This window comes from Salvelinus fontinalis, unplaced genomic scaffold (assembly GCF_029448725.1).
Source record: "Salvelinus fontinalis isolate EN_2023a unplaced genomic scaffold, ASM2944872v1 scaffold_0322, whole genome shotgun sequence".
Taxonomy (NCBI): Eukaryota; Metazoa; Chordata; class Actinopteri; order Salmoniformes; family Salmonidae; genus Salvelinus; species Salvelinus fontinalis.
In genome coordinates, this window is record NW_026600531.1 from 115001 (window position 1) to 142236 (window position 27236).

Genomic DNA, 27236 nt, shown 5'->3' on the forward strand with positions numbered 1-27236 from the left:
GATCAGCCACTGTAAATACTCCAACCAAACACTTCCTGTAGTTTTTGATCAGTCACTGTAATGACTGATACCAAACACTTCCTGTAGTTGTTGATCAGCCACTGTAATGACTCCAACCAAACACTTCCTGTAGTTTTTGATCAGTCACTGTAATGACTGCTACCAAACACTTCCTGTAGTTGTTGATCAGTCACTGTAATGACTCCAACCAAACGCTTCCTGTAGTTGTTGATCAGTCACTGTAATGACTGCTACCAAACACTTCCTGTAGTTGTTGATCAGTCACTGTAATGACTCCAACCAAACACTTCCTGTAGTTGTTGATCAGTAACTGTAATGACTCCAACCAAACACTTCCTGTAGATGTTGATCAGTGACTGTAATGACTCCAACCAAACACTTCCTGTAGTTGTTGATCAGTCCACCTTTAGCTGTAATGACTCCAACCAAACACTTCCTGTAGTTGTTGATCAGTCCACCTTTAGCTGTAATGACTCCAACCAAACACATCCTGTAGTTGTTGATCAGTCCACCTTTAGCTGCAATGACTCCAACCAAACACTTCCTGTAGTTGTTGATCAGTCCACCTTTAGCTGGAATGACTCCAACCAAACACTTCCTGTAGTTGTTGATCAGTCCACCTTTAGCTGTAATGACTCCAACCAAACACTTCCTGTAGTTGTTGATCAGTCCACCTTTAGCTGTAATGACTCCAACCAAACACTTCCTGTAGTTGTTGATCAGTCCACCTTTAGCTGCAATGACTCCAACCAAACACTTCCTGTAGTTGTTGATCAGTCCACCTTTAGCTGTAATGACTCCAACCAAACACTTCCTGTAGTTGTTGATCAGTCCACCTTTAGCTGTAATGACTCCAACCAAACACTTCCTGTAGTTGTTGATCAGTCCACCTTTAGCTGTAATGACTCCAACCAAACACTTCCTGTAGTTGTTGATCAGTCCACCTTTAGCTGTAATGACTGATACCAAACACTTCCTGTAGTTGTTGATCAGTCCACCTTTAGCTGTAATGACTCCAACCAAACACTTCCTGTAGTTGTTGATCAGTCCACCTTTAGCTGTAATGACTGATACCAAACACTTCCTGTAGTTGTTGATCAGTCCACCTTTAGCTGTAATGACTCCAACCAAACACTTCCTGTAGTTGTTGATCAGTCCACCTTTAGCTGTAATGACTCCAACCAAACACTTCCTGTAGTTGTTGATCAGTCCACCTTTAGCTGTAATGACTCCAACCAAACACTTCCTGTAGTTGTTGATCAGTCCACCTTTAGCTGGAATGACTCCAACCAAACACTTCCTGTAGTTGTTGATCAGTCCACCTTTAGCTGTAATGACTCCAACCAAACACTTCCTGTAGTTGTTGATCAGTCCACCTTTAGCTGGAATGACTCCAACCAAACACTTCCTGTAGTTGTTGATCAGTCCACCTTTAGCTGCAATGACTCCAACCAAACACTTCCTGTAGTTGTTGATCAGTCCACCTTTAGCTGGAATGACTCCAACCAAACACTTCCTGTAGTTTTTGATCAGTCACTGTAATGACTGATACAAAACACTTCCTGTAGTTGTTGATCAGCCACTGTAATGACTCCAACCAAACACTTCCTGTAGTTTTTGATCAGTCACTGTAATGACTGCTACCAAACACTTCCTGTAGTTGTTGATCAGTCACTGTAATGACTCCAACCAAACGCTTCCTGTAGTTGTTGATCAGTCACTGTAATGACTGCTACCAAACACTTCCTGTAGTTGTTGATCAGTCACTGTAATGACTCCAACCAAACACTTCCTGTAGTTGTTGATCAGTCACTGTAATGACTCCAACCAAACACTTCCTGTAGTTGTTGATCAGTCACTGTAATGACTGCTACCAAACACTTCCTGTAGTTGTTGATCAGTCACTGTAATGACTCCAACCAAACACTTCCTGTAGTTGTTGATCAGTCCACCTTTAGCTGTAATGACTGATACCAAACACTTCCTGTAGTTGTTGATCAGTCCACCTTTTGCTGGAATGACTCCAACCAAACACTTCCTGTAGTTGTTGATCAGTCCACCTTTAGCTGTAATGACTCCAACCAAACACTTCCTGTAGTTGTTGATCAGTCCACCTTTAGCTGTAATGACTCCAACCAAACACTTCCTGTAGTTGATGATCAGTCCACCTTTAGCTGCAATGACTCCAACCAAACACTTCCTGTAGTTGTTGATCAGTCCACCTTTAGCTGGAATGACTCCAACCAAACACTTCCTGTAGTTGTTGATCAGCCACTGTAAATACTCCAACCAAACACTTCCTGTAGTTTTTGATCAGTCACTGTAATGACTGATACCAAACACTTCCTGTAGTTGTTGATCAGCCACTGTAATGACTCCAACCAAACACTTCCTGTAGTTTTTGATCAGTCACTGTAATGACTGCTACCAAACACTTCCTGTAGTTGTTGATCAGTCACTGTAATGACTCCAACCAAACGCTTCCTGTAGTTGTTGATCAGTCACTGTAATGACTGCTACCAAACACTTCCTGTAGTTGTTGATCAGTCACTGTAATGACTCCAACCAAACACTTCCTGTAGTTGTTGATCAGTAACTGTAATGACTCCAACCAAACACTTCATGTAGTTGTTGATCAGTCACTGTAATGACTCCAACCAAACACTTCCTGTAGTTGTTGATCAGTCCACCTTTAGCTGTAATGACTCCAACCAAACACTTCCTGTAGTTGTTGATCAGTCCACCTTTAGCTGTAATGACTCCAACCAAACACATCCTGTAGTTGTTGATCAGTCCACCTTTAGCTGCAATGACTCCAACCAAACACTTCCTGTAGTTGTTGATCAGTCCACCTTTAGCTGGAATGACTCCAACCAAACACTTCCTGTAGTTGTTGATCAGTCACTGTAATGACTCCAACCAAACACTTCCTGTAGTTGTTGATCAGTCACTGTAATGACTCCAACCAAACACTTCCTGTAGTTGTTGATCAGTCACTGTAATGACTCCAACCAAACACTTCCTGTAGTTGTTGATCAGTCCACCTTTAGCTGTAATGACTCCAACCAAACACTTCCTGTAGTTGTTGATCAGTCCACTGTAATGACTCCAACCAAACACTTCCTGTAGTTGTTGATCAGTCAACTGTAATGACTCTAACCAAACACTTCCTGTAGTTGTTGATCAGTCACTGTAATGACTCCAACCAAACACTTCCTGTAGTTGTTGATCAGTCCACTGTAATGACTACAACCAAACACTTCCTGTAGTTGTTGATCAGTCCACCTTTAGCTGTAATGACTCCAACCAAACACTTCCTGTGGTTGTTGATCAGTCCACTGTAATGACTCCAACCAAACACTTCCTGTAGTTGTTGATCAGTCCACTGTAATGACTCCAACCAAACACTTCCTGTAGTTGTTGATCAGTCACTGTAATGACTCCAACCAAACACTTCCTGTAGTTGTTGATCAGTCCACTGCAATGACTCCAACTAAACACTTCCTGTAGTTGTTGATCAGTCCATTGTAATGACTCCAACCAAACACTTCCTGTAGTTGTTGATCAGTCCACCTTTAGCTGTAATGACTCCAACCAAACACTTCCTGTGGTTGTTGATCAGTCCACTGTAATGACTCCAACCAAACACTTCCTGTAGTTGTTGATCAGTCCACTGTAATGACTCCAACCAAACACTTCCTGTAGTTGTTGATCAGTCACTGTAATGACTCCAACCAAACACTTCCTGTAGTTGTTGATCAGTCCACTGCAATGACTCCAACTAAACACTTCCTGTAGTTGTTGATCAGTCCATTGTAATGACTCCAACCAAACACTTCCTGTAGTTGTTGATCAGTCACTGTAATGACTCCAACCAAACACTTCCTGTAGTTGTTGATCAGTCACTGTAATGACTCCAACCAAACACTTCCTGTAGTTGTTGATCAGTCCACTGTAATGACTGCAACCAAACACTTCCTGTAGTTGTTGATCAGTCCACTGTAATGACTGCAACCAAACACTTCCTGTAGTTGTTGATCAGTCACTGTAATGACTCCAACCAAACACTTCCTGTAGTTGTTGATCAGTCCACTGTAATGACTCCAACCAAACACTTCCTGTAGTTGTTGATCAGCCACTGTAATGACTCCAACCAAACACTTCCTGTAGTTGTTGATCAGTCCACTGTAATGACTCCAACCAAACACTTCCTGTAGTTGTTGATCAGCCACTGTAATGACTCCAACCAAACACTTCCTGTAGTTGTTGATCAGCCACTGTAATGACTCCAACCAAACACTTCCTGTAGTTGTTGATCAGCCACTGTAATGACTCCAACCAAACACTTCCTGTAGTTGTTGATCAGTCACTGTAATGACTCCAACCAAACACTTCCTGTAGTTGTTGATCAGTCACTGTAATGACTCCAACCAAACACTTCCTGTAGTTGTTGATCAGTCCACTGTAATGACTCCAACCAAACACTTCCTGTAGTTGTTGATCAGTCACTGTAATGACTCCAACCAAACACTTCCTGTAGTTGTTGATCAGTCCACTGTAATGACTCCAACCAAACACTTCCTGTAGTTGTTGATCAGCCACTGTAATGACTCCAACCAAACACTTCCTGTAGTTGTTGATCAGTCCACTGTAATGACTCCAACCAAACACTTCCTGTAGTTGTTGATCAGCCACTGTAATGACTCCAACCAAACACTTCCTGTAGTTGTTGATCAGTCCACCTTTAGCTGTAATGACTCCAACCAAACACTTCCTGTAGTTGTTGATCAGTCCACCTTTAGCTGTAATGACTCCAACCAAACACTTCCTGTAGTTGTTGATCAGTCCACCTTTAGCTGCAGTGACTCCAACCAAACACTTCCTGTAGTTGTTGATCAGTCCACCTTTAGCTGTAATGACTCCAACCAAACACTTCCTGTAGTTGTTGATCAGTCCACCTTTAGCTGCAGTGACTCCAACCAAACACTTCCTGTAGTTGTTGATCAGTCACTGTGGAGGAGCCAACTCTTCAGAACTGCTGGAACTCTGAAACATTTATGGCTTTTCAAGCATGAACTGCTCGTTTCAAGTCCTGCTACAACATCTCTATTGGGATTAGGCCTGGACTTTGTTTAGGCCATTCCAAAACATCAAATTTCTTGCTTTTTAACCATTTCCATGTAGACTTGTTTGTGTGATTTGGATCATTGTCTTGCTGCATGACCCAGCTGCACTTCAGCTTCAGCTCACAGACGGATGGCCTGACATTCTCCTGTAGAATTCACTGATATAGTTATAGTTTTAACTCATCTGTCCGTAGGACATTCTTCCGTAGGATCATTCAGGTGCTTCCAGGTGATTTTTGGCAATCTTGAGTCAGTTTATGTCTGGAGACAACCAAACACTGCATTCCACAGTAAGAACTTCATACCAACGGTCAAGCATGGTGGTGGTAGTGTGATGGTTTGGGGTTACTTTGCTGCCTCAGGACCTGGACAACTTGCCTTAACAGAAAGAACTATGAATTCTGCTCTGTATCAGAGAATTCTACAGGAGAATGTCAGGCCATCCGTCTGTGAGCTGAAGCTGAAATGTAGCTGGGTTATTCAACAAGACAACGATCCAAATCACACAAACAAGTTGAAATGAAAATGGTTAAAAAGCAACAAATGTTAAAGTTTTGGAATGGCCAAGTCAAAGTCCAGACCTAATCCCAATCAGCTGAAGGTAGCACAACCAGTATATTGAGTGTAAGGGGGCAATTACTTTTTCACACAGGGGCATTGGATCATTAGTCACATACAGAGGATAGTGTGTACGGCCCAGTACATCACTGGGGCCAAGCTTCCTGCCATCCAGGACCTGTATACCAGGCGGAGACAGAGGAAGGCCCTAAAAATTGTCAAAGACCCAGCCACCCTAGTCATTGACTGTTCTCTCTGCTACCGCACGGCAAGCAGTACCGGAGCACCAAGTCTAGGTCCAAGAGGCTTCTAAACAGCTTCTACCCCCAAGCCACAAGACTCCTGAACATCTAATGATATGATTAGAATGATGCTACACAGACTTTTTGCATTTCCTCCCAGCCATTTACGCCGCTGCTACTCTCTGTTATTACGTATGCAAAGTCACTTTAATAACTCCACCTACATGTACATATTAACTCAATTACCTTGACTAACCAGTGCCCCGCACATTGACTCTGTACAGGTACCCCCTGTATATAGCCTCCACATTGACTCTGTACAGGTACCCCCTGTATATAGACTTCACAATGACTCTGTATTGGTACCTCCTGTATATAGCCTCCACATTGACTCTGTACTGGTACCCCCTGTATATAGCCTCCACATTGACTTTGTATAGGTACCCCCTGTATATAGCCTCCACATTGACTCTGTACCGTAATACCCTGTATAGAGCCTCCACATTGACTCTGTACCGTAATACCCTGTATATAGTCTCCACATTGACTCTGTACCGTAATACCCTGTATATAGCCTCCACATTGACACTGTACCGTAACACCCTGTATATAGCCTCCACATTGACTCTGTACCGTAACACCCTGTATATAGCCTCCACATTGACCTTGTACTGGTACCCCCTGTATATAGCCTCCACATTGACTCTGTACCGGTAACCCCTGTATATAGCCTCCACATTGACTCTGTACCGTAACACCCTGTATATAGCCTCCACATTGACTCTGTACCGGTACCCCCTGAATATAGCCTCCACATTGACTCTGTACCGGTACCCCCTGTATATAGCCTCCCCATTGACTCTGTACCGGTACCCCCTGTATATAGCCTCCACATTGACACTGTACCGTAACACCCTGTATATAGCCTCCACATTGACTCTGTACCGGTACCCCCTGTATATAGCCTCCACATTGACACTGTACCGTAACACCCTGTATATAGCCTCCACATTGACTCTGTGCCGTAACACCCTGTATATAGCCTCCACATTGACCTTGTACTGGTACCCCCTGTATATAGCCTCCACATTGACTCTGTACCGGTACCCCCAGTATATAGCCTCCACATTGACACTGTACCGTAACACCCTGTATATAGCCTCCACATTGACTCTGTACCGTAACACCCTGTATATAGCCTCCACATTGACTCTGTACTGGTACCTCCTGTATATAGCCTCCACATTGACTCTGTACCGGTACCCCCTGTATATAGTCTCCACATTGACTCTGTACCGGTACCCCCTGTATATAGCCTCCACATTGACTCTGTACCGGTACCCCCTGTATATAGCCTCCACGTTGACTCTGTACCGGTACCCCCTGTATATAGCCTCCACATTGACTCTGTACCATAATACCCTGTATATAGCCTCCACATTGACGCTGTACCGTAATAGCCTGTATATAGCCTCCACATTGACTCTGTACCGGTACCCCCTGTATATAGCCTCCACATTGACTCTGTACCGGTACCCCTTGTATATAGCCTCCACATTGACTCTGTACCATAATACCCTGTATATAGCCTCCACATTGACGCTGTACCGTAATAGCCTGTATATAGCCTCCACATTGACTCTGTACCGGTACCCCCTGTATATAGCCTCCACATTGACTCTGTACCGGTACCCCCTGTATATAGCCTCCACATTGACTCTGTACCGGTACCCCCTGTATATAGCCTCCACATTGACTCTGTACAGGTACCCCCCTGTATATAGCCTCCACATTGACACTGTACAGGTACCCCCTGTATATAGCCTCCACATTGACTCTGTACCGGTACCCCCTGTATATAGCCTCCACATTGACTCTGTACCGTAATACCCTGTATATAGCCTCCACATTGACTCTGTACCGGTACCCCCTGTATATAGTCTCCACATTGACTCTGTACCGGTACCCCCTGTATATAGCCTCCACCTTGACTCTGTACAGGTACCCCCTGTATATTTGATTTGACACAATTTGATTTGATTTGATGTTACATACTTCGTATTGTTTCAATTGTTCCCTTTATCTAATATCAGGTTTTGGTTGAAAACATTCAGCATCAAAAATATGCAAAAAATAGAGAAAATTACAAAGAGGGCAAATACTTTTTGTACTTTTTGTGTTGTGTGTGTGTTTTACCGTTATGATCAATGCAGGGTCGGTATGTGTGTGTTTTACCTTTATGATCAGTGCAGGGTCAGTATGTGTGTGTTACCTTTATGATCAGTGCAGGGTCGGTATATGTGTGTGTTTTACCTTTATGATCAATGCAGGGTCGGTATGTGTGTTTTACCTTTATGATCAATGCAGGGTCGGTATGTGTGTTTTACCTTTATGATCAATGCAGGGTCGGTATGTGTGTGTTACCTTTATGATCAGTGCAGGGTCGGTATGTGTGTTTTACCGTTATGATCAGTGCAGGGTCGGTATGTGTGTTTTACCTTTATGATCAATGCAGGGTCGGTATGTGTGTGTTACCTTTATGATCAATGCAGGGTCGGTATGTGTGTTTTACCGTTATGATCAATGCAGGGTCGGTATGTGTGTGTTTTACCTTTATGATCAGTGCAGGGTCAGTATGTGTGTGTTACCTTTATGATCAGTGCAGGGTCGGTATATGTGTGTGTTTTACCTTTATGATCAATGCAGGGTCGGTATGTGTGTTTTACCTTTATGATCAATGCAGGGTCGGTATGTGTGTGTTACCTTTATGATCAGTGCAGGGTCGGTATATGTGTGTGTTTTACCTTTATGATCAATGCAGGGTCGGTATGTGTGTTTTACCTTTATGATCAATGCAGGGTCGGTATGTGTGTTTTACCTTTATGATCAGTGCAGGGTCGGTATGTGTGTGTTACCTTTATGATCAGTGCAGGGTCGGTATGTGTGTTTTACCGTTATGATCAGTGCAGGGTCGGTATGTGTGTGTGTTTTACCGTTATGATCAATGCATGTTCGGTATGTGTGTTTTACCTTTATGATCAATGCAGGGTCAGTATGTGTGTTTTACCTTTATGATCAGTGCAGGGTCGGTATGTGTGTTTTACCGTTATGATCAATGCAGGGTCGGTATATGTGTGTGTTACCTTTATGATCAGTGCAGGGTCGGTATGTGTGTTTTACCTTTATGATCAATGCAGGGTCGGTATGTGTGTGTGTTTTACCTTTATGATCAGTGCAGGGTCGGTATATGTGTGTGTTACCTTTATGATCAGTGCAGGGTCGGTATGTGTGTTTTACCTTTATGATCAATGCAGGGTCGGTATGTGTGTTTTACCTTTATGATCAGTGCAGGGTCAGTATGTGTTTTTTACCTTTATGATCAATGCAGGGTCGGTATATGTGTGTGTTACCTTTATGATCAGTGCAGGGTCGGTATGTGTGTTTTACCTTTATGATCAATGCAGGGTCGGTATGTGTGTTTTACCTTTATGATCAGTGCAGGGTCAGTATGTGTGTTTTACCTTTATGATCAGTGCAGGGTCGGTATGTGTGTGTGTTTTACCTTTATGATCAGTGCAGGGTCGGTATGTGTGTTTTACCTTTATGATCAGTGCAGGGTCAGTATGTGTGTGTGTTTTACCTTTATGATCAGTGCAGGGTCGGTGTGTGTGTGTTACCTTTATGATCAATGCAGGGTCGGTATGTATGTGTTACCTTTATGATCAGTGCAGGGTCGGTATGTATGTGTTACCTTTATGATCAATGCAGGGTCGGTATGTGTGTTTTACATTTATGATCAGTGCAGGGTCGGTATGTATGTGTTACCTTTATGATCAATGCAGGGTCGGTATGTGTGTGTTACCTTTATGATCAATGCAGGGTCGGTATGTGTGTGTTACCTTTATGATCAGTGCAGGGTCGGTATGTGTGTGTTACCTTTATGATCAATGCAGGGTCGGTATGTGTGTGTTACCTTTATGATCAATGCAGGGTCGGTATGTGTGTGTGTGTTTTACCGTTATGATCAATGCAGGGTCGGTATGTGTGTGTTTTACCTTTATGATCAGTGCAGGGTCGGTATGTGTGTGTGTTTTACCTTTATGATCAATGCAGGGTCGGTATGTGTGTTTTACCTTTATGATCAATGCAGGGTCGGTATGTGTGTGTTACCTTTATGATCAGTGCAGGGTCGGTATATGTGTGTGTTTTACCTTTATGATCAATGCAGGGTCGGTATGTGTGTTTTACCTTTATGATCAATGCAGGGTCGGTATGTGTGTTTTACCTTTATGATCAGTGCAGGGTCGGTATGTGTGTTTTACCGTTATGATCAATGCAGGGTCGGTATATGTGTGTGTTACCTTTATGATCAGTGCAGGGTCGGTATGTGTGTTTTACCTTTATGATCAATGCAGGGTCGGTATGTGTGTGTGTTTTACCTTTATGATCAGTGCAGGGTCGGTATATGTGTGTGTTACCTTTATGATCAGTGCAGGGTCGGTATGTGTGTTTTACCTTTATGATCAATGCAGGGTCGGTATGTGTGTTTTACCTTTATGATCAGTGCAGGGTCAGTATGTGTGTTTTACCTTTATGATCAATGCAGGGTCGGTATATGTGTGTGTTACCTTTATGATCAGTGCAGGGTCGGTATGTGTGTTTTACCTTTATGATCAATGCAGGGTCGGTATGTGTGTTTTACCTTTATGATCAGTGCAGGGTCAGTATGTGTGTTTTACCTTTATGATCAGTGCAGGGTCGGTATGTGTGTGTGTTTTACCTTTATGATCAGTGCAGGGTCGGTATGTGTGTTTTACCTTTATGATCAGTGCAGGGTCAGTATGTGTGTTTTACCTTTATGATCAGTGCAGGGTCGGTGTGTGTGTGTTACCTTTATGATCAATGCAGGGTCGGTATGTATGTGTTACCTTTATGATCAGTGCAGGGTCGGTATGTATGTGTTACCTTTATGATCAATGCAGGGTCGGTATGTGTGTTTTACATTTATGATCAGTGCAGGGTCGGTATGTATGTGTTACCTTTATGATCAATGCAGGGTCGGTATGTGTGTGTTACCTCTATGATCAATGCAGGGTCGGTATGTGTGTGTTACCTTTATGATCAGTGCAGGGTCGGTATGTGTGTGTTACCTTTATGATCAATGCAGGGTCGGTATTTGTGTGTTACCTTTATGATCAATGCAGGGTCGGTATGTGTGTGTGTGTTTTACCGTTATGATCAATGCAGGGTCGGTATGTGTGTGTTTTACCTTTATGATCAGTGCAGGGTCGGTATGTGTGTGTGTTTTACCTTTATGATCAATGCAGGGTCGGTATATGTGTGTGTGTTACCTTTATGATTAATGCAGGGTCGGTATGTGTGTTTTACCTTTATGATCAATGCAGGGTCGGTATGTGTGTTTTACCTTTATGATCAATGCAGGGTCGGTATGTGTGTGTTTTACCTTTATGATCAGTGCAGGGTCGGTATGTGTGTGTTTTACCTTTATGATCAGTGCAGGGTCGGTATGTGTGTGTGTTTTACCTTTATGATCAATGCAGGGTCAGTATGTGTGTGTTTTACCTTTATGATCAGTGCAGGGGCGAGCAGTGCAGTTGATACGTTGGCGATCCAGACACATACAAATCAGACACGTGTTCTCCTCTGGCACCCAGCTCTGTAGATACTACACAAAAACACACACGTTTTACTATCCTTGTGGGGACCAATTTATTCCCATTCAAAATCCTATTTTTCCTAACCCCTAACGCTAACCCCTAACGCTAACCCCTAACGCTAACCCCTAACGCTAACCCCTAAACCTAACCCCTAACGCTAACCCCTAACGCAGGGGTTCCCAAAATGTTTTGCCACGTGACCCCATTTTGACATCTGAAAATCCTTACGACCCCAACCATGTGAAAAAACAATGTAATTAACAGCCAATGTTGACTTTTTCATTTGGGGCTATGGCAGTCAATTTTCTGATTGTCTCTTATCTCACTACCAACAACAAGATGGGTGTGCTTGATGCATGTCGCATCGGAGCTTCTCAAAGTCTGTGGGCGTGGTCGACAGTGAGCATCTCATCTCTGCTGTCACATCCAACCTGGATCGATGTTTGGTTTTAATGCAGACGAGAGCACTGAATCCAGCTCCACACAGATATGAGCTGGCAACGTGTACCATGAGTTTCGCTTTTCATGCTCGACCTGCAAAATGTCCCTACCTATCTAAATTGTCCTTGTTTTACTATCCTTGTGAGAACTCTGGTCCTAAAAAGGATAGTAAAACCAAAAACACACACACATGTAGTATAAATTCCTTTCATGTGTTTGAAAGAACATGAGCAGAGAATCAGAGAGACAGAGGGATGAGAAATGTGAAGGGTTAGGTTTAGGGTTAGGGTTAGGTCACATGAATCCAAGATGGCGTAGCAGTGCAGACGTTGTTTGTCGTTCTCCTGTGTAAAATCTGATTTTTTTTCGTCTTTTTTGTATATATTTCAATATATTTTCAATCTCTTTTTCCATTTTTAAATGAAATACACCTTCCGGAAACCCGCCTCACCCAATGTGATACGGATCTGCTATTTTTAGACCTTACAACCAGAACCTCCATCAGCAGCTAGCCATCAGAAGCTAACCAGCTAATTAGCTACTAGCTACTTAGTCATTGTTAGCCACAGCTAGCGGCCTTTACCTTTAGCACAGACACCAGGCGCTTTTATGTATAATTGATAATGGATAATACTTGCCAGTCTGCACAGCACGTTATGAACCCTGAGCATACTGGACTCCACTACAACACCTGATTCCTGCCGTAAGCCCTGGACCATTACTCCTGATCATCGCAGCTAGTTAGCTGCTACCAAGTAGCCCAGCCCCGAAGCTAGCCTTGAGCCAGGCCCATCTCCCGGCCGACTCAGTGGACCCTATGATCACTCAGCTACGCAGCTGATGCTTCCCGGACTTTTCACTAACACGACTAGAATCCACTACATCACCGGATTCTTGCCGTAAGCTCTGTAACTTTGCATCGGATCATCGCTGCTAGCTAGCTGCTACCGAGTGGCTATAGTGGCTAATGCCCTTGTCCTGAATCTAGCACCAGTTAGCCTCGAGCCAGTCGCATCTCCCGGCTAGAAAACAAAATTACTCCAGCTACAATACCTCTTTTGCCAACTGGCCTGGGCCCTTTGTAGGCACGGATCCCCGCCGTTCCATCACGACTGGTCTGCCGACGTAATTCCATCTGTTGCGCCCTAAAGCGGCCTTTGCCAGACGTCGATGAAGATGCTTTACTAGCCCTGGCCTGCTAACGTTTTTGAACGCCGTGTCTCCTGCTTGGTAATGATTACCTAGCGGCTTCCCTGTTTCATCTATTGCTGTTCACTGGACCCGATGATCACTTGGCTACATAGCTGATGCCTGCTGGAGTGTTCATTATTCACGGTACTCCATTTTGTTTATTTTGTTTATCTGTCGGCCCCAGCCTCGAACTCAGACCCTGTGTGTAGTTAACTGACCCTCTCTGCCCATTCATCGCCATTTTACCTGTTGTTGTTCTCTTAGCTGATTAGCTGTTGTTGTCTTACCCATTGTTGTCTTAGCTAATCAAACCTGTGATTGCTTCATGCCTCGCTTTATCTCTCTCTCTAATATCAATATGCCTTGTATACTGTTGTTATCATTGTTTTATTTTACTTCAGAGCCCTTAGTCCCACTCAACATGCCTCAGATACCTCTTTTGCCCCACCTCTCACACATGTGGTGACCTCACCCAGCATAACTATTGTGTCCAGAGATGCAACCTCTCTTATCGTCACTCAATGCCTAGGTTTTACCTCCACTGTACCCGTACCCTACCTTACCCCTATCTGTACATTATGCCTTGAATCTATCCTACCACACCCAGAAATCTGCTCCTTTTATACTCTGTCCCCAACGCACTAGACAACCAGTTTTGATAGCCTTCAGCCGTGCCCTCATCCTGCTCCTCCTCTGTTCCTCAGGTGATGTAGAGGTTAACCCAGGCCCTGTGTGTCCCCATGCGCTCTCATTTGTTGACTTCTGTAACCGTAAAAGCCTTGGTTTCATGCATGTTAACATCAGAAGACTCCTCCCTAACTTTGTTTTACTCACTGCTTTAGCACACTCCGCCAACCCTGATGTCCTTGCCGTGTCTGAATCCTAGCTTAGGAAGGCCACCAATAATTCTGAGATTTCCATCCCCAACTACAACATTTTCCGTCAAGATAGAACTGCCAAAGGGGGAGGAGTTCTGTCATACTTTCCAGGTCTATGCCCAAACAGCTCGAAATTCTAATTTAAAAAATGTATCTCTCCAGAAATGAGTCTCTCACTGTTGCCTCTTGTTACAGACCCCACACACATTTGTGAATTGATTGCCCCCCATCTATCTTCAGAGTTCATTCTGTTAGGTGACCTAAACTTGGATATGCTTAACACTCCGGCAGTCCTACAATCTAAGGACCACCCCGGACCTTTGGCAGTCTTTATGGGGGTGCCACAGGGTTCAATTCTCGGGCCGACTCTCTTCTCTGTATACATCAATGATGTCGCTGTCGCTGCTGGTGATTCTCTGATCCACCTCTACGCAGACAACACTATTCTGTATACCTCTGGCCCTTCTTTGGACACTGTGTTAAGCACCAGCTGTCAGAGCAGCTCACAGATCACTGCACCTGTATATAGCTCATCTGTAAATAGCCCATCCAATCTACCTCATCCCCATACTGTATGTATTTATTTATCTTGCTCCTTTGCACCCCAGTATCTCTACTTGCAGATTAATCTTCTCCACATCCTACCATTCCAGTGTTTAATTGCTATATTGAAATTACTTCACCACCTTGGCCTATTTATTGACTTACCTCTCTGATTTTTCCGCTGTATTATTGATTGTATGCTTTTTTATTTTATGTGTAACTCTGTGTTGTTGTTTGTGTCGAACTGCTTTGCTTTATCTTGGCCAGGTCACAAATGCAAATGAGAACTTGTTCTCAACTTGCCTACCTGGTTAAATAAAGGTGAAATTAAAAAACAAAACAAAATAAAATAAGCTAAATGCCCTCAATCTCACACAAATTATTAAGGAACCCACCAGGTACAACCCTAAATCCGTAAAAATGTGTACCCTATAGATATTATCTTGACCAACTTGCCCTCCAAATACACCTCTGTTGTTTTCAATCAGGATCTCAGCGATCACTGCCTCATTGTCTGCATCCACTATGGGTCCGCGCTCAAACGATCACCCCTCATCACTGTCAAACGAACCCTAAAACATTTCAGCGAGCAGGCCTTTCTAATCGCCTGGGTATCCTGGCAGGATATTGACCTCATCCCGTAGGGTCTATTGTTCTCCATTGTCGTCTGACTGATGTGCCCAAAGTAAAATTATCCGCCACCATTGTTGCAACCCCTATTACCAGTCTGTTAAACCTCCCGTTCGTATTGTCCGAGATTCCTAAAGATTGGAAAGCTGCCGTTGTCATCCCCCTCTTCAAAGAGGGACACTCTAGACCCAAACTGTTACAGACCTATATCCATCCTGCCCTGCCTTTCTTTACAAACATATCGCTGACCATTTACAATCCCAACGTACCTTCTCCACTGTGCAGTCTGGTTTCCGAGCTGGTCACGGGTGCACCTCAGCCACACTCAAGGTACTAAATGATATCATAACCGCCATCAATAAAATACAGTACATGCAGTCTATGGGTGCAGTACATACACCCACTACTGCGACCTGCATGCTCTCGTCGGCTGGCCCTCGCTACATATTTGTTGCCAAACCCACTGGCTCCAGGTCATCTATAAGTCTTTGCTAGGTAAAGCTCCGCCTTATCTCAGCTCACTGGTCACCATAACAAGACCCACCCGTAGCACGCACTCCAGCAGGTATATCTCATTGGTCATCCCCAAAGCCAACACCTCTTTGGCCGCCTTTCCTTCCAGTCCTCTGCTGCTAATGACTGGACGAATTGCAAAAATCGCTGAAGTTGGAGACTTATATCTCACTCACTAACTTTAAGCATCAGCTATCTGAGCAGCTTACTGATCGCTGCAGCTGTACACAGCCCATTTGTAAATAGCCCAGCCAATCTACCTACCTCATCCCCATATTGTTTTTATTGACTTTCTTGCTCTTTTGCACACCAGTATTTCCAGTATTTCTATTTGCACATCTATCACTCCAGTGTTAATTTGCTAAATTGGAATTACTTTGCTACAATGGCCTATTTATTGCCTTACCTCCTTACACCATTTGCACACACTGTATATAGACTTTTTCTATTGTGTTATTGACTGTATGTTTGTTTATTCCATGTGTAACTCTGTGTTGTTGTTTGTGTCGCACTGCTTTGCTTTATCTTGGCCAGGTCGCAGTTGTAAATGAGAACTTGTTCTCAACTGGCCTACCTGGTTAAATAAAGGTGAATTTTTATATATTTTTTTAAACTGGAACGTTGAGAGACAGAGGGATGAGACATGTGGAGGGTTAGGGTTAGGGTCAGGCCAAACTGGCACGTTGAGAGAAGCAGAGAGACAGAGGGATGAGACATGTGGAGGGTTAGGGTCAGGCCAAACTGGCACGTTGAGAGAAGCAGAGAGACAGAGGGATGAGAAATGTGGAGGCCTGAGGGTGCGGCCTAGCTGGCACGTTGATTTCATCCGCTTGAACCAAGTCTGTGTTCTGGTAAAAACCTTTAGCTTTGTGTGTGTGTGTGTGGTTATGTGGTTGTGTGTTGTCTCACCGGGTGTGTGTGTCCGTGCTGGTCGACACACTGGTTGCAGGCGTCAGGTGACACACACTCTCCCCCCAAAGGCACCGTGTTCCCTGGACAAAAACACCCTTCTGTTGGCTTGGTGATACACACACTCCCGTTACCACTAAGAACCCCCGAGTTGCCAGGCGACAGGCCAATGCTGCTGCAGTCCTCCACACACCCGGTCCGACATGCATCATACTCCATGGAGCTGGGGCACTGCATGGCTACACACAATAATAATAATATTAATCATATTGATCATAATAAAGAATCATCATCATCATCAACAATAATCATACACAATAATAATAATAATTCATGATATTAATATCAAGTAATAATAATAATAGTAGTAATAAAGGTTTTATTTGTAAAGTGCATTTCTCACACTGAAGGTGCTACAAAGAACACCGAACCGAGACGGGAATCAAAGCTAAATACACGTCTCTTCAGAACAGAACATATTTATATACATGTGTAGTCAGAACAGAACAGGACACAGACTTACGGCAGAGGTTTGTGCTTCTCCAGTGGACACAGAGTCCTCTCTGTCGGCAGAGATGTGTGTAGGAGGAAATGACATCACAGACGTCTGTCTCCTGACAGGCTTCCTGTTGGCAGCGCATAATGAAAGGCATGATGGGAACATGTGTGTGACAAGAGGAGAACACCTCCGAGCGCAGCACCTCACACGCCCTCGCCGCTCCGTACACACACACTGGGGCATGCCGCGGGACACACACACCGTCGCCGCTCGACACCATCCAATCGGAGACGAGAAGAGCTGAGTCAGAAGTCGAACTGCCATTCCTCAGAGAGAGATAATTAACCCTCTCCTCGCCACACCACCCTGACACAAACAGAATAATAATGATTGAATTACCATAGTGTTTGTTTATGTGTCAATTAATCCCATAAGGGACGGGTTGCCAATTGGCGATTTGACAAAAAAAAGTCCTAAATTAGTTCATTCATTAATTCACTCACTCACACACACACACACACACACACACACACACACACACACACACACACACACACACACACACACACACACACACACACACACACACACACACACACACACACACACACACACACACACACACACACACACACACACACACACACACACACACACACACATTATTAGTCCTCCAAATTACTTAATTAATGTGTGTGTGCATGTTTACTATGTGTTTATCTGTGAGTGTGTACCAGAGGTGTGGTTGATAGTGGAGGAGGTGAGTATCAGACTCTAGAGGTGTGGTTGGTAGTGGAGGAGGTGAGTACCAGACTCCAGAGGTGTGGTTGATAGTGGAGGAGGTGAGTACCAGACTCCAGAGGTGTGGTTGGTAGTGGAGGAGGTGAGTACCAGACTCCAGAGGTGTGGTTGATAGTGGAGGAGGTGAGTACCAGACTCCAGAGGTGTGGGTGATAGTGGAGGAGGTGAGTACCAGACTCCAGAGGTGTGGTTGGTAGTGGAGGAGGTGAGTGTGTACCACAGACTCCAGAGGTGTGGTTGGTAGTGGAGGAGGTGAGTACCAGACTCCAGAGGTGTGGTTGGTAGTGGAGGAGGTGAGTACCAGACTCCAGAGGTGTGGTTGGTAGTGGAGGAGGTGAGTGTGTACCACAGACTCCAGAGGTGTGGTTGGTAGTGGAGGAGGTGAGTACCAGACTCCAGGGGTGTGATTGGTAGTGGAGGAGGTGAGTGTGTACCACAGACTCCAGAGGTGTGGTTGGTAGTGGAGGAGGTGAGTGTAAACCACAGACTCCAGAGGTGTGGTTGATAGTGGAGGAGGTGAGTACCAGACTCCAGAGGTGTGGTTGGTAGTGGAGGAGGTGAGTGTGTACCACAGACTCCTGAGGTGTGGTTGATAGTGGAGGAGGTGAGTACCAGACTCCAGAGGTGTGGTTGGTAGTGGAGGAGGTGAGTGTGTACCACAGACTCCAGAGGTGCGGTTGGTAGTGGATGAGGTGAGTGTGTACCACAGACTCCAGAGGTGTGGTTGGTAGTGGAGGAGGTGAGTGGGTACCACAGACTCCAGAGGTGTGGTTGATAGTGGAGGAGGTGAGTACCATCCTCCAGGGGTGTGGTTGGTAGTGGAGGAGGTGAGTGTGTACCACAGACTCCAGAGGTGTGGTTGGTAGTGGAGGAGGTGAGTACCAGACTCCAGAGGTGTGGTTGATAGTGGAGGAGGTGAGTACCAGACTCCAGAGGTGTGGTTGGTAGTGGAGGAGGTGAGTGTGTACCACAGACTCCAGAGGTGTGGTTGGTAGTGGAAGAGGTGAGTACCAGACTCCAGAGGTGTGGTTGGTAGTGGAGGAGGTGAGTACCAGACTCCAGAGGTGTGGTTGATAGTGGAGGAGGTGAGTACCAGACTCCAGAGGTGTGGTTGATAGTGGAGGAGGTGAGTACCAGACTCCAGAGGTGTGGTTGGTAGTGGAGGAGGTGAGTACCAGACTCCAGAGGTGTGGTTGGTAGTGGAGGAGGTGAGTACCAGACTCCAGAGGTGTGGTTGGTAGTGGAGGAGGTGAGTACCAGACTCCAGAGGTGTGGTTGATAGTGGAGGAGGTGAGTACCAGACTCCAGAGGTGTGGTTGGTAGTGGAGGAGGTGAGTACCAGACTCCAGAGGTGTGGTTGGTAGTGGAGGAGGTGAGTGTGTACCACAGACTCCAGAGGTGTGGTTGGTAGTGGAGGAGGTGAGTACCAGACTCCAGGGGTGTGGTTGGTAGTGGAGGAGGTGAGTGTGTACCACAGACTCCAGAGGTGTGGTTGGTAGTGGAGGAGGTGAGTGTAAACCACAGACTCCAGAGGTGTGGTTGGTAGTGGAGGAGGTGAGTGTGTACCACAGACTCCAGAGGTGTGGTTGGTAGTGGAGGAGGTGAGTACCAGACTCCAGAGGTGTGGTTGATAGTGGAGGAGGTGAGTGTGTACCACAGACTCCTGAGGTGTGGTTGATAGTGGAGGAGGTGAGTACCATCCTCCAGGGGTGTGGTTGGTAGTGGAGGAGGTGAGTGTGTACCACAGACTCCAGAGGTGTGGTTGGTAGTGGAGGAGGTGAGCGTGATGGTGAACTCGTTTTTCTGAGGGGTAAATGCCAGGATGTAGCCGTGTTCCACGGATCTCAGCTGAAACATCACTCCTCCATAATGCATCACCTCCACCAGACTGGAGCGGAATGGGAGGGAGACGGGGGCTCCATCTACTGTCACCTAGACACACACACACATATTTCACACACTCATGGAAAACACACTTATAGTACACACACTCATAGTACAAACACTCATAGAAAACACACTTATAGTACACACACACATGTTTCACACACTCATAGAAAACAAACTTATAGTACACACACACATAGTACAAACACTCATAGAAAACACACTTATAGTACACACACATATTTCACACACTCATAGAAAACACACTTATAGTACACACACACATATTTCACACACTCATAGAAAACACACTTATAGTACACACACACATATTTCACACACTCATAGAAAACACACTCATAGTACACACACTCAGAGTACACACACTCAGAGTACACACACTCAGAGTACACACACTCAGAGTACACACACTCAGAGTACACACACTCAGAGTACACACGCGTATAGTATACACACTCAGAGTACACAAACTCATAGTACACACACTCATGGTACACACACTCATGGTACACACACTCATAGTAAACACACTCATGGTACACACACTCATGGTACACACACTCATGGTACACACACTCATGGTACACAAACTCATAGTACACACACTCATGGTACACACACTCATGGTACACACACTCATGGTACACACACTCTTAGTACACCCACTCTTAGTACACCCACTCATAGTACACACACTCATAGTACACCCCCCTAGGTCCTACCGTCATGTCATCTTTCAGCAGTACAGTACTCTGCCCATGTGTAAATTCCATGGCCTTCATGCAGACTTCGTTCTGATTGGATGAGGCCTGGCAGGTTCCGCTGTGCAGCGTGAGCTCTGAACCTCCCGTGTCCCCGGCAACCGTCAGCAGGGTGTAGGAACATAGCCCCTCCCCTTCCAGCCTTAGAGCCACGCCATCAAACCTCACCACGTGGTTGGTGGAGGTACCCATACAGACACCTGGAGGGAGGAAGGGACAGAGAGGGTGTGTTACTGATGCGTGTGGATAAGTGCATCTAACATGTGTGTGTGTGTATGTTTATTGTGAGTGTGTTGTGAGTGTGCTATAACGTGTTTGTGTATGTGTGAGTGTGCTTAATGTGTGTGTATTTAGTGTTTGTACTAACAGGGGCAGTCCCAGTGGCAGCCACAGTTGTCCTGAACTCTGAGAGGACTCATGTGGTTACTGCAGGCTGGGGGCTCCAGTCGATCACAGTTCACCTGGATAATCCAATATAACATAATGTACTTTAATATACCATAATATACTGTACTATAATATAACATAATATACCTTAATATACCATAATATACTGTACTATAATATAACATAAAATAGGGTACTTTAATATACCATAATATACTGTACTATAATATAACATAAAATAGGGTACTTTAATATACCATAATATACTGTACTATAATATAACATAATGTACTTTAATATACCATAATATACTGTACTATAATATAACATAAAATAGGGTACTTTAATATACTATAATTTAATATACTATAATATACAGTACTTTAATATACTATAATATCATAGATTTTAATATACCATAATATAATGTACTATAATATAACATAAAATAGGGTACTTTAATATACTATAATTTAATATACTATAATAGACAGTACTTTAATATACTATAATATCATAGTTTTTAATATACCATAATGTAATATAATAAAATACAATATACTTTAATATACTATAATGTAATATACTAAACTATAATAGAAAATAATATACTTTAATAAACTATACTGTAATATACTATAATATACAGTACTTTAATACTATAATATAATATACTGTAATATACTATAATGTAATATAATAAAGCACAGTAGACTTTAATATACTATAATGTAATATACTATAATATAAAACAACATGCTTGAATATACTAAAATTATTATAAAATAGTATAATGTAATATGCCATACTATACTATATTAGGCTGGCGGCTCCAGACGATCACAGCTCACCTTGTGGCTTTGAACAGTCACGGCTCCACTTGGGTGGCACAGCACCGAATGACATCTGTCAGGAAGCAGCCACGACTCACCAGGCTACACACAAAGTTAGTGCTGAATATTCAGACTGGTCAAGGAAAACTGTCCAATGAAAATCGCACTTTTAAAAGTTTGTATTCTCTTATTCAAATAATATACTGTATGTCTATGTGACCAATACAATTTGATTTGATTTGACCACAGAAATGCTGCTATTCACCATGCTTAATTACCATTTTTTGGAAGGAAAAATATTTGACTGATATTGGAAGTAATTATAGATCATATTTCATACAAATATGGAAACACTGGGCAGTTACTTTAATTCAGTAGTTCAGTAGTTAAATGACTGTTGTCACATCAACACATCTGCAAGTCAACACACACTCACCTTCCTCTCGTTCCCATCATCATCGACACACACTCCAGGAGGACCAGCTGAGGAAGAATACACATCATCACAATCTTCATAATCATCACTATCATCATCACCAAAATCAGCATCATTACAGTCATCATCATCACCATCATCATCATCATCCCAACCACCATCATCATCATCACCAGCATTACCATCATAACCACCATCATCAGCAGCATCATCACCATCATCATCACTATCATCATGAGATTATCACCATCATCATCTTCACCACCATCCTCTTCATCATCATCATCATCACCATCATCATGAACATAATGATCATCACCATCATCACCACTTATCATCACCGTCATCACCACCATCATCACCATCATCATCATCCCAACCACCATCATCACCACCATCATCATCACCACCATCATCATCACCACCATCATCATCTTCATCAATATCATCAGCATCACCACCATCATCATCACCACCATCACCACCATCACCATCATCACCATCATCACTTTTAGATCTGCTCTTTTAGTCTGCAAACGGTGTCAGTGGAGGAGGTGTTAAACCTATTGAAGTCATTACCTGATGGTAAATCTACAGGTGTTAAACCTATTGAAGTCATTACCTGATGGTAAATCTACAGGTGTTAAACCTATTGAAGTCATTACCTGATGGTAAATCTACAGGTGTTAAACCTATTGAAGTCATTACCTGATGGTAAATCTACAGGTGTTAAACCTATTGAAGTCATTACCTGATGGTAAATCTACAGGTGTTAAACCTATTGAAGTCATTACCTGATGGTAAATCTACAGGTGTTAAACCTATTGAAGTCGTTACCTGATGGTAAATCTACAGGTGTTAAACCTATTGAAGTCATTACCTGATGGTAAATCTACAGGTGTTAAACCTATTGAAGTCATTACCTGATGGTAAATCTACAGGTTATGGTCTTATGGACAATTTTTTGCTTCGCTGTGCTGTTCCCCAAATTGCAGTTCCACTGAGATACATATTTAACTGGTCACTGGAAAAGGGGATGTTTGCAAATGTATGGAAGCATGCGAAACTGTGTCCTATTCCGAAAGACTTCAAAGAACCCATTACTCCTGCCAATAGTCGACCAATTAGTCTACTCCTTACACTCAGTAAGATATTGGAGGGTATTGTGAGTAGACAAATATGGGAGTAAGAATGATCTGATTACAGCCAATCAGCATGCTTATCGCAAAAACCATTCCACTACCACTGCATTGGTTGACATGACTGACCAGTCGCTCAATGCTATGGATAAAGGCAAGTTTGTGGGTTTACTATTTTTAGATTTCAGTGCAGCATTTGATTTAGTGGATCATGAAATAATTTTGACAAAATGTATGCATTATAGTTTTAAGGAGGTAGCATTGAATTGGGTACAGTCGTATCTAACTGACAGGAAACAGTCCACCTATATCAATGGTTCATTTTCTTACCCTCATGTGTTAAACTGTGGAATACCGCAGGGCAGCTGCCTTGGGCCACTTCTCTATTTAATATTTACCAACGACCTTCCCTATGCCTTAGCTGAAACTCTAGCTACTATATTTGCAGATGATACTACAATTTATGCAGCAAGAAAATTGGTTCAAAAGGTACAGCCAGCTTTACAAGGAGATTTGGAGAATATTAGGGAGTGGGTTTGCCAAAACAAACTTGTTTTAACTTCTTCGGGGTAGGGGGCAGCATTTTCACTTTTGGATAAATAGCATGCCCAAATTCAACTGCCTGCTACTCATCCCCAGAATATAAGATATGCATATTATTAGTAGATTTGGATAGAAAACACTGAAGTTTCTAAAACTGTTTGAATCATGTCTGTGAGTATAACAGAACTTATGTAGCGGGCAAAACCCATAGGAAAAACCATTCAGAATGTTATTTTTTTTGAGGTCACTGTCTTTTCAATGAGATTTCAGATTTCTTAGGGACTTGTTTGCAGTTACTACCGATTCCGCTGGATGTCACCAGTCTTTGAAAATTGGTTGAGGTTTTTCCTTTGTGTAATGAAGATGTACGGCCATCTTAAATGATTTTTGTTAAATCTTAAATGATCTTTGTTTACTGTGGTGCTATCATCAGATAATAGCATCTTATGCTTTCGCCTCAAAATCCTTTTTGAAAGCTGACATGTTGGCTGGATTCACAACGAGTGTAGCTTTAATTTGGTATCTTACATGTGTGATTTAATGAAAGTTTGATTTTTATGTCATTTTATTTGAATATGGCGCTCTGTATTTTCCCTGGCTATTGGCCAGGTGGGATGATTGCGTCCCACCTACCCCAGAGAGGTTTTAAACACCAAGAAAACCAAAGTTATGTTGGTATGTTCCACTAGGAAAAGGCCAAAACAGCATGGGATACAATTAAGTATGGGAGGAGTACAAATTGAACAAGTGGCAGAAACCAAACTATTGGGAGTGCAGCTAGACAACTGCTTATCATGGTCGTCTCAAATAACTCTATCTAAAAAAAATATTAAAACAGCATGCATAATCAGAATGGTAGATAAATATTTACCAGGAAAAATTATTCAGCAAATAACGCAAGCATTAATTGAGAGTCAGGTGAACTACTGTTCTGTGGTCTGGGGAAATGCATCATCAAGTTAAGTTTGGAGGCTGCAGAATGCACAGAACCAAGCAGCAAGGATTGTTTTAAGGTGGAGATATAGTTCTTCTGTTGCAGTCATGCGCAATGTTCTTGGTTGGTCCTCAAACGATAAGATAATTGATAGGAACATGGTTATTTTATTTCATAATATACATCATTTAAAACGGCCAAGTTCTATTCACAACGGTATTCAGTTGGTAAGAGACAGACATTCCGTAAATACTAGGAATAGATTGTCCACCATCTATGCGATGTCCAGAAAGAAAAGAGAAATAGGCAAAAGAACATTTCGATTTAGAGCAATAAAGAAATTGAATAAATTAACTGAGTAAACCAGAAACCTTTCAATATAGACATTTAAACATTATTTTAAAACGATTTAAATATAATACATAGAAATGTTGTGGGACTATAGTAGATGAAGAATCAATCTTTTTTTAGATTGAGTATTTATTGTGTCATTATGTTAGTATATTATGTATGTTTGTAATATTGTGTTATATGTGGAAATGTGTTCGTATTATAAATTGTTTTTGAATGTTTAAAACCTTTTCTTAATAGGGGGCGCCATTTCCACTTTGGGAAAAAAATCGTGCCCAAATTAAACTGCCTCGTACTCTGTTCTAGATCATACAATATGCATATTATTATTACTATTGGATAGAAAACACTCTGACGTTTCTAAAACTGTTTGAATTATATCTGTGAGTAAAACAGAACTCATTTGGCAGCAAACTTCCATACAGGAAGTGAAAATTCTGAAAATGAGGCTCTGTGTCAGGGCCTGCCTATTCAACTGGCTTATATTTATGGATCTGTATGCACTTCATACGCCTTCCACTAGATGTCAACAGGCAGTAGAAGGTTGAATGGGGTGTCTAGCTTGATGTGAGGCCGAATGAGAGCTTTTGGAGTGACAGGTCCGCTCTTTTGTCAGTTTTCAACGGCGCACAGGGGAACTCCACTCTGAAATGCGTTACGTATACACGACGAAATGCTCCGGCACTGATTTTATTGGATATATATGAGAAAAACATCATAAAGTAGGATTTTCAACCGAGTTTATTCGACGTTTATTGGGAATTTTGGAATTTTCGTTCCAGGCGCCAAGAGTTGATGGGCATGTTCGCGCCACAATGCTAGCCAAAGTTGCTAATTCGACAGAAGAAATGGACATTCTAAATTCAAACAACGATTTATTCTTGAACTAGGACTCCTTGCACAACATTCTGATGGAAGATCAACAAAGGTAAGAGAATAATTATGATGTTATTTCGTATTTTTGTGTTTTATGTTGGCTCCAACAAGGCGGAGAATTGTAGGGCGCTGTCTCACAATATTGCATGCTGTACGTTGTGCTAAAGTTATTTTTTTAAATCTAACACAGCGGTTGAACCAGTGTATCTTTCATTTTCTGTACAACATGTATTTTTTAGTAAAGTTTATGATGAGGTCTTTGGTTAGATTAGGTGACTGTCCAAAATATCTCCGGACATTTTGGTGCTTTGTTGCTACGTATTCACAATGTAAAACCACGATTTGCAGCTCTAAATATGCACATTTTCGAACAAAACATAAATGTATTGTAAAACATGCTGTTATAAGACTGTCATCTGATGAAGTTGTCCAAAGGTTAGTGATTAATTTTATCTCTATTTCTGGGTTTTGTGAAAGCTATGTTGGCGGTGAATAAATGGCGTTGTGTGTTTGGCTATTGTGGTGAGCTAATGGAAATATTTATTGTGTTTTCGCTGTAAAACACTTAAAAAATCGGAAATATTGTCTGGATTCACAAGATGTTTATCTTTCATTTGCTGTATTGGACTTGTGATTTCTAGAAATTATATTATATGATATTCCCTGTCGCGTTAGGCTAGGCTATGCTAGTCAGCTTTTTTGATGAGGAGGATCCCGGATCCGGGAGGGAGACTCGTTATTAAGGACTCTTGGAAGATTAGTCCAAATGGGGACTAAAAGAGATTGAAATCAAATCAAATGAAATCACCATCACCACCATCATCATCACCATCAATGTCATCTTCATCAATATCATCAGCATCACCATCATCATCATCACCACCATCATCTTCAACACCATCATCATCACCATCATCATCACCATCAATGTAATCTTCATCAATATCATCATCATCATCACCACCATCATCATCATACCATCATCATCAACATCACCACCATCATCATAACAATCGTCATCATTGTCATCTTCATCAA

The 27236-nt window shown here is 42.8% G+C and overlaps 1 protein-coding gene across 1 annotated transcript in view; it reads right to left on the minus strand.

Moving 5' to 3' along the window:
- LOC129845586 (von Willebrand factor-like) overlaps nt 1–27236 on the minus strand; it is a 110680-nt gene that overhangs the window by 62877 nt on the left and 20567 nt on the right. Inside the window, exons 7-14 of the mRNA XM_055913435.1 lie at nt 22356–22402; nt 21938–22021; nt 21067–21160; nt 20661–20899; nt 19773–19962; nt 17254–17595; nt 16731–16969; nt 11531–11633 (exon numbers count right to left, since the gene is read on the minus strand). Coding sequence (XP_055769410.1) covers nt 11531–11633; nt 16731–16969; nt 17254–17595; nt 19773–19962; nt 20661–20899; nt 21067–21160; nt 21938–22021; nt 22356–22402 — 1338 coding nt within the window. The remainder of the gene's footprint in view (nt 1–11530; nt 11634–16730; nt 16970–17253; nt 17596–19772; nt 19963–20660; nt 20900–21066; nt 21161–21937; nt 22022–22355; nt 22403–27236) is intronic.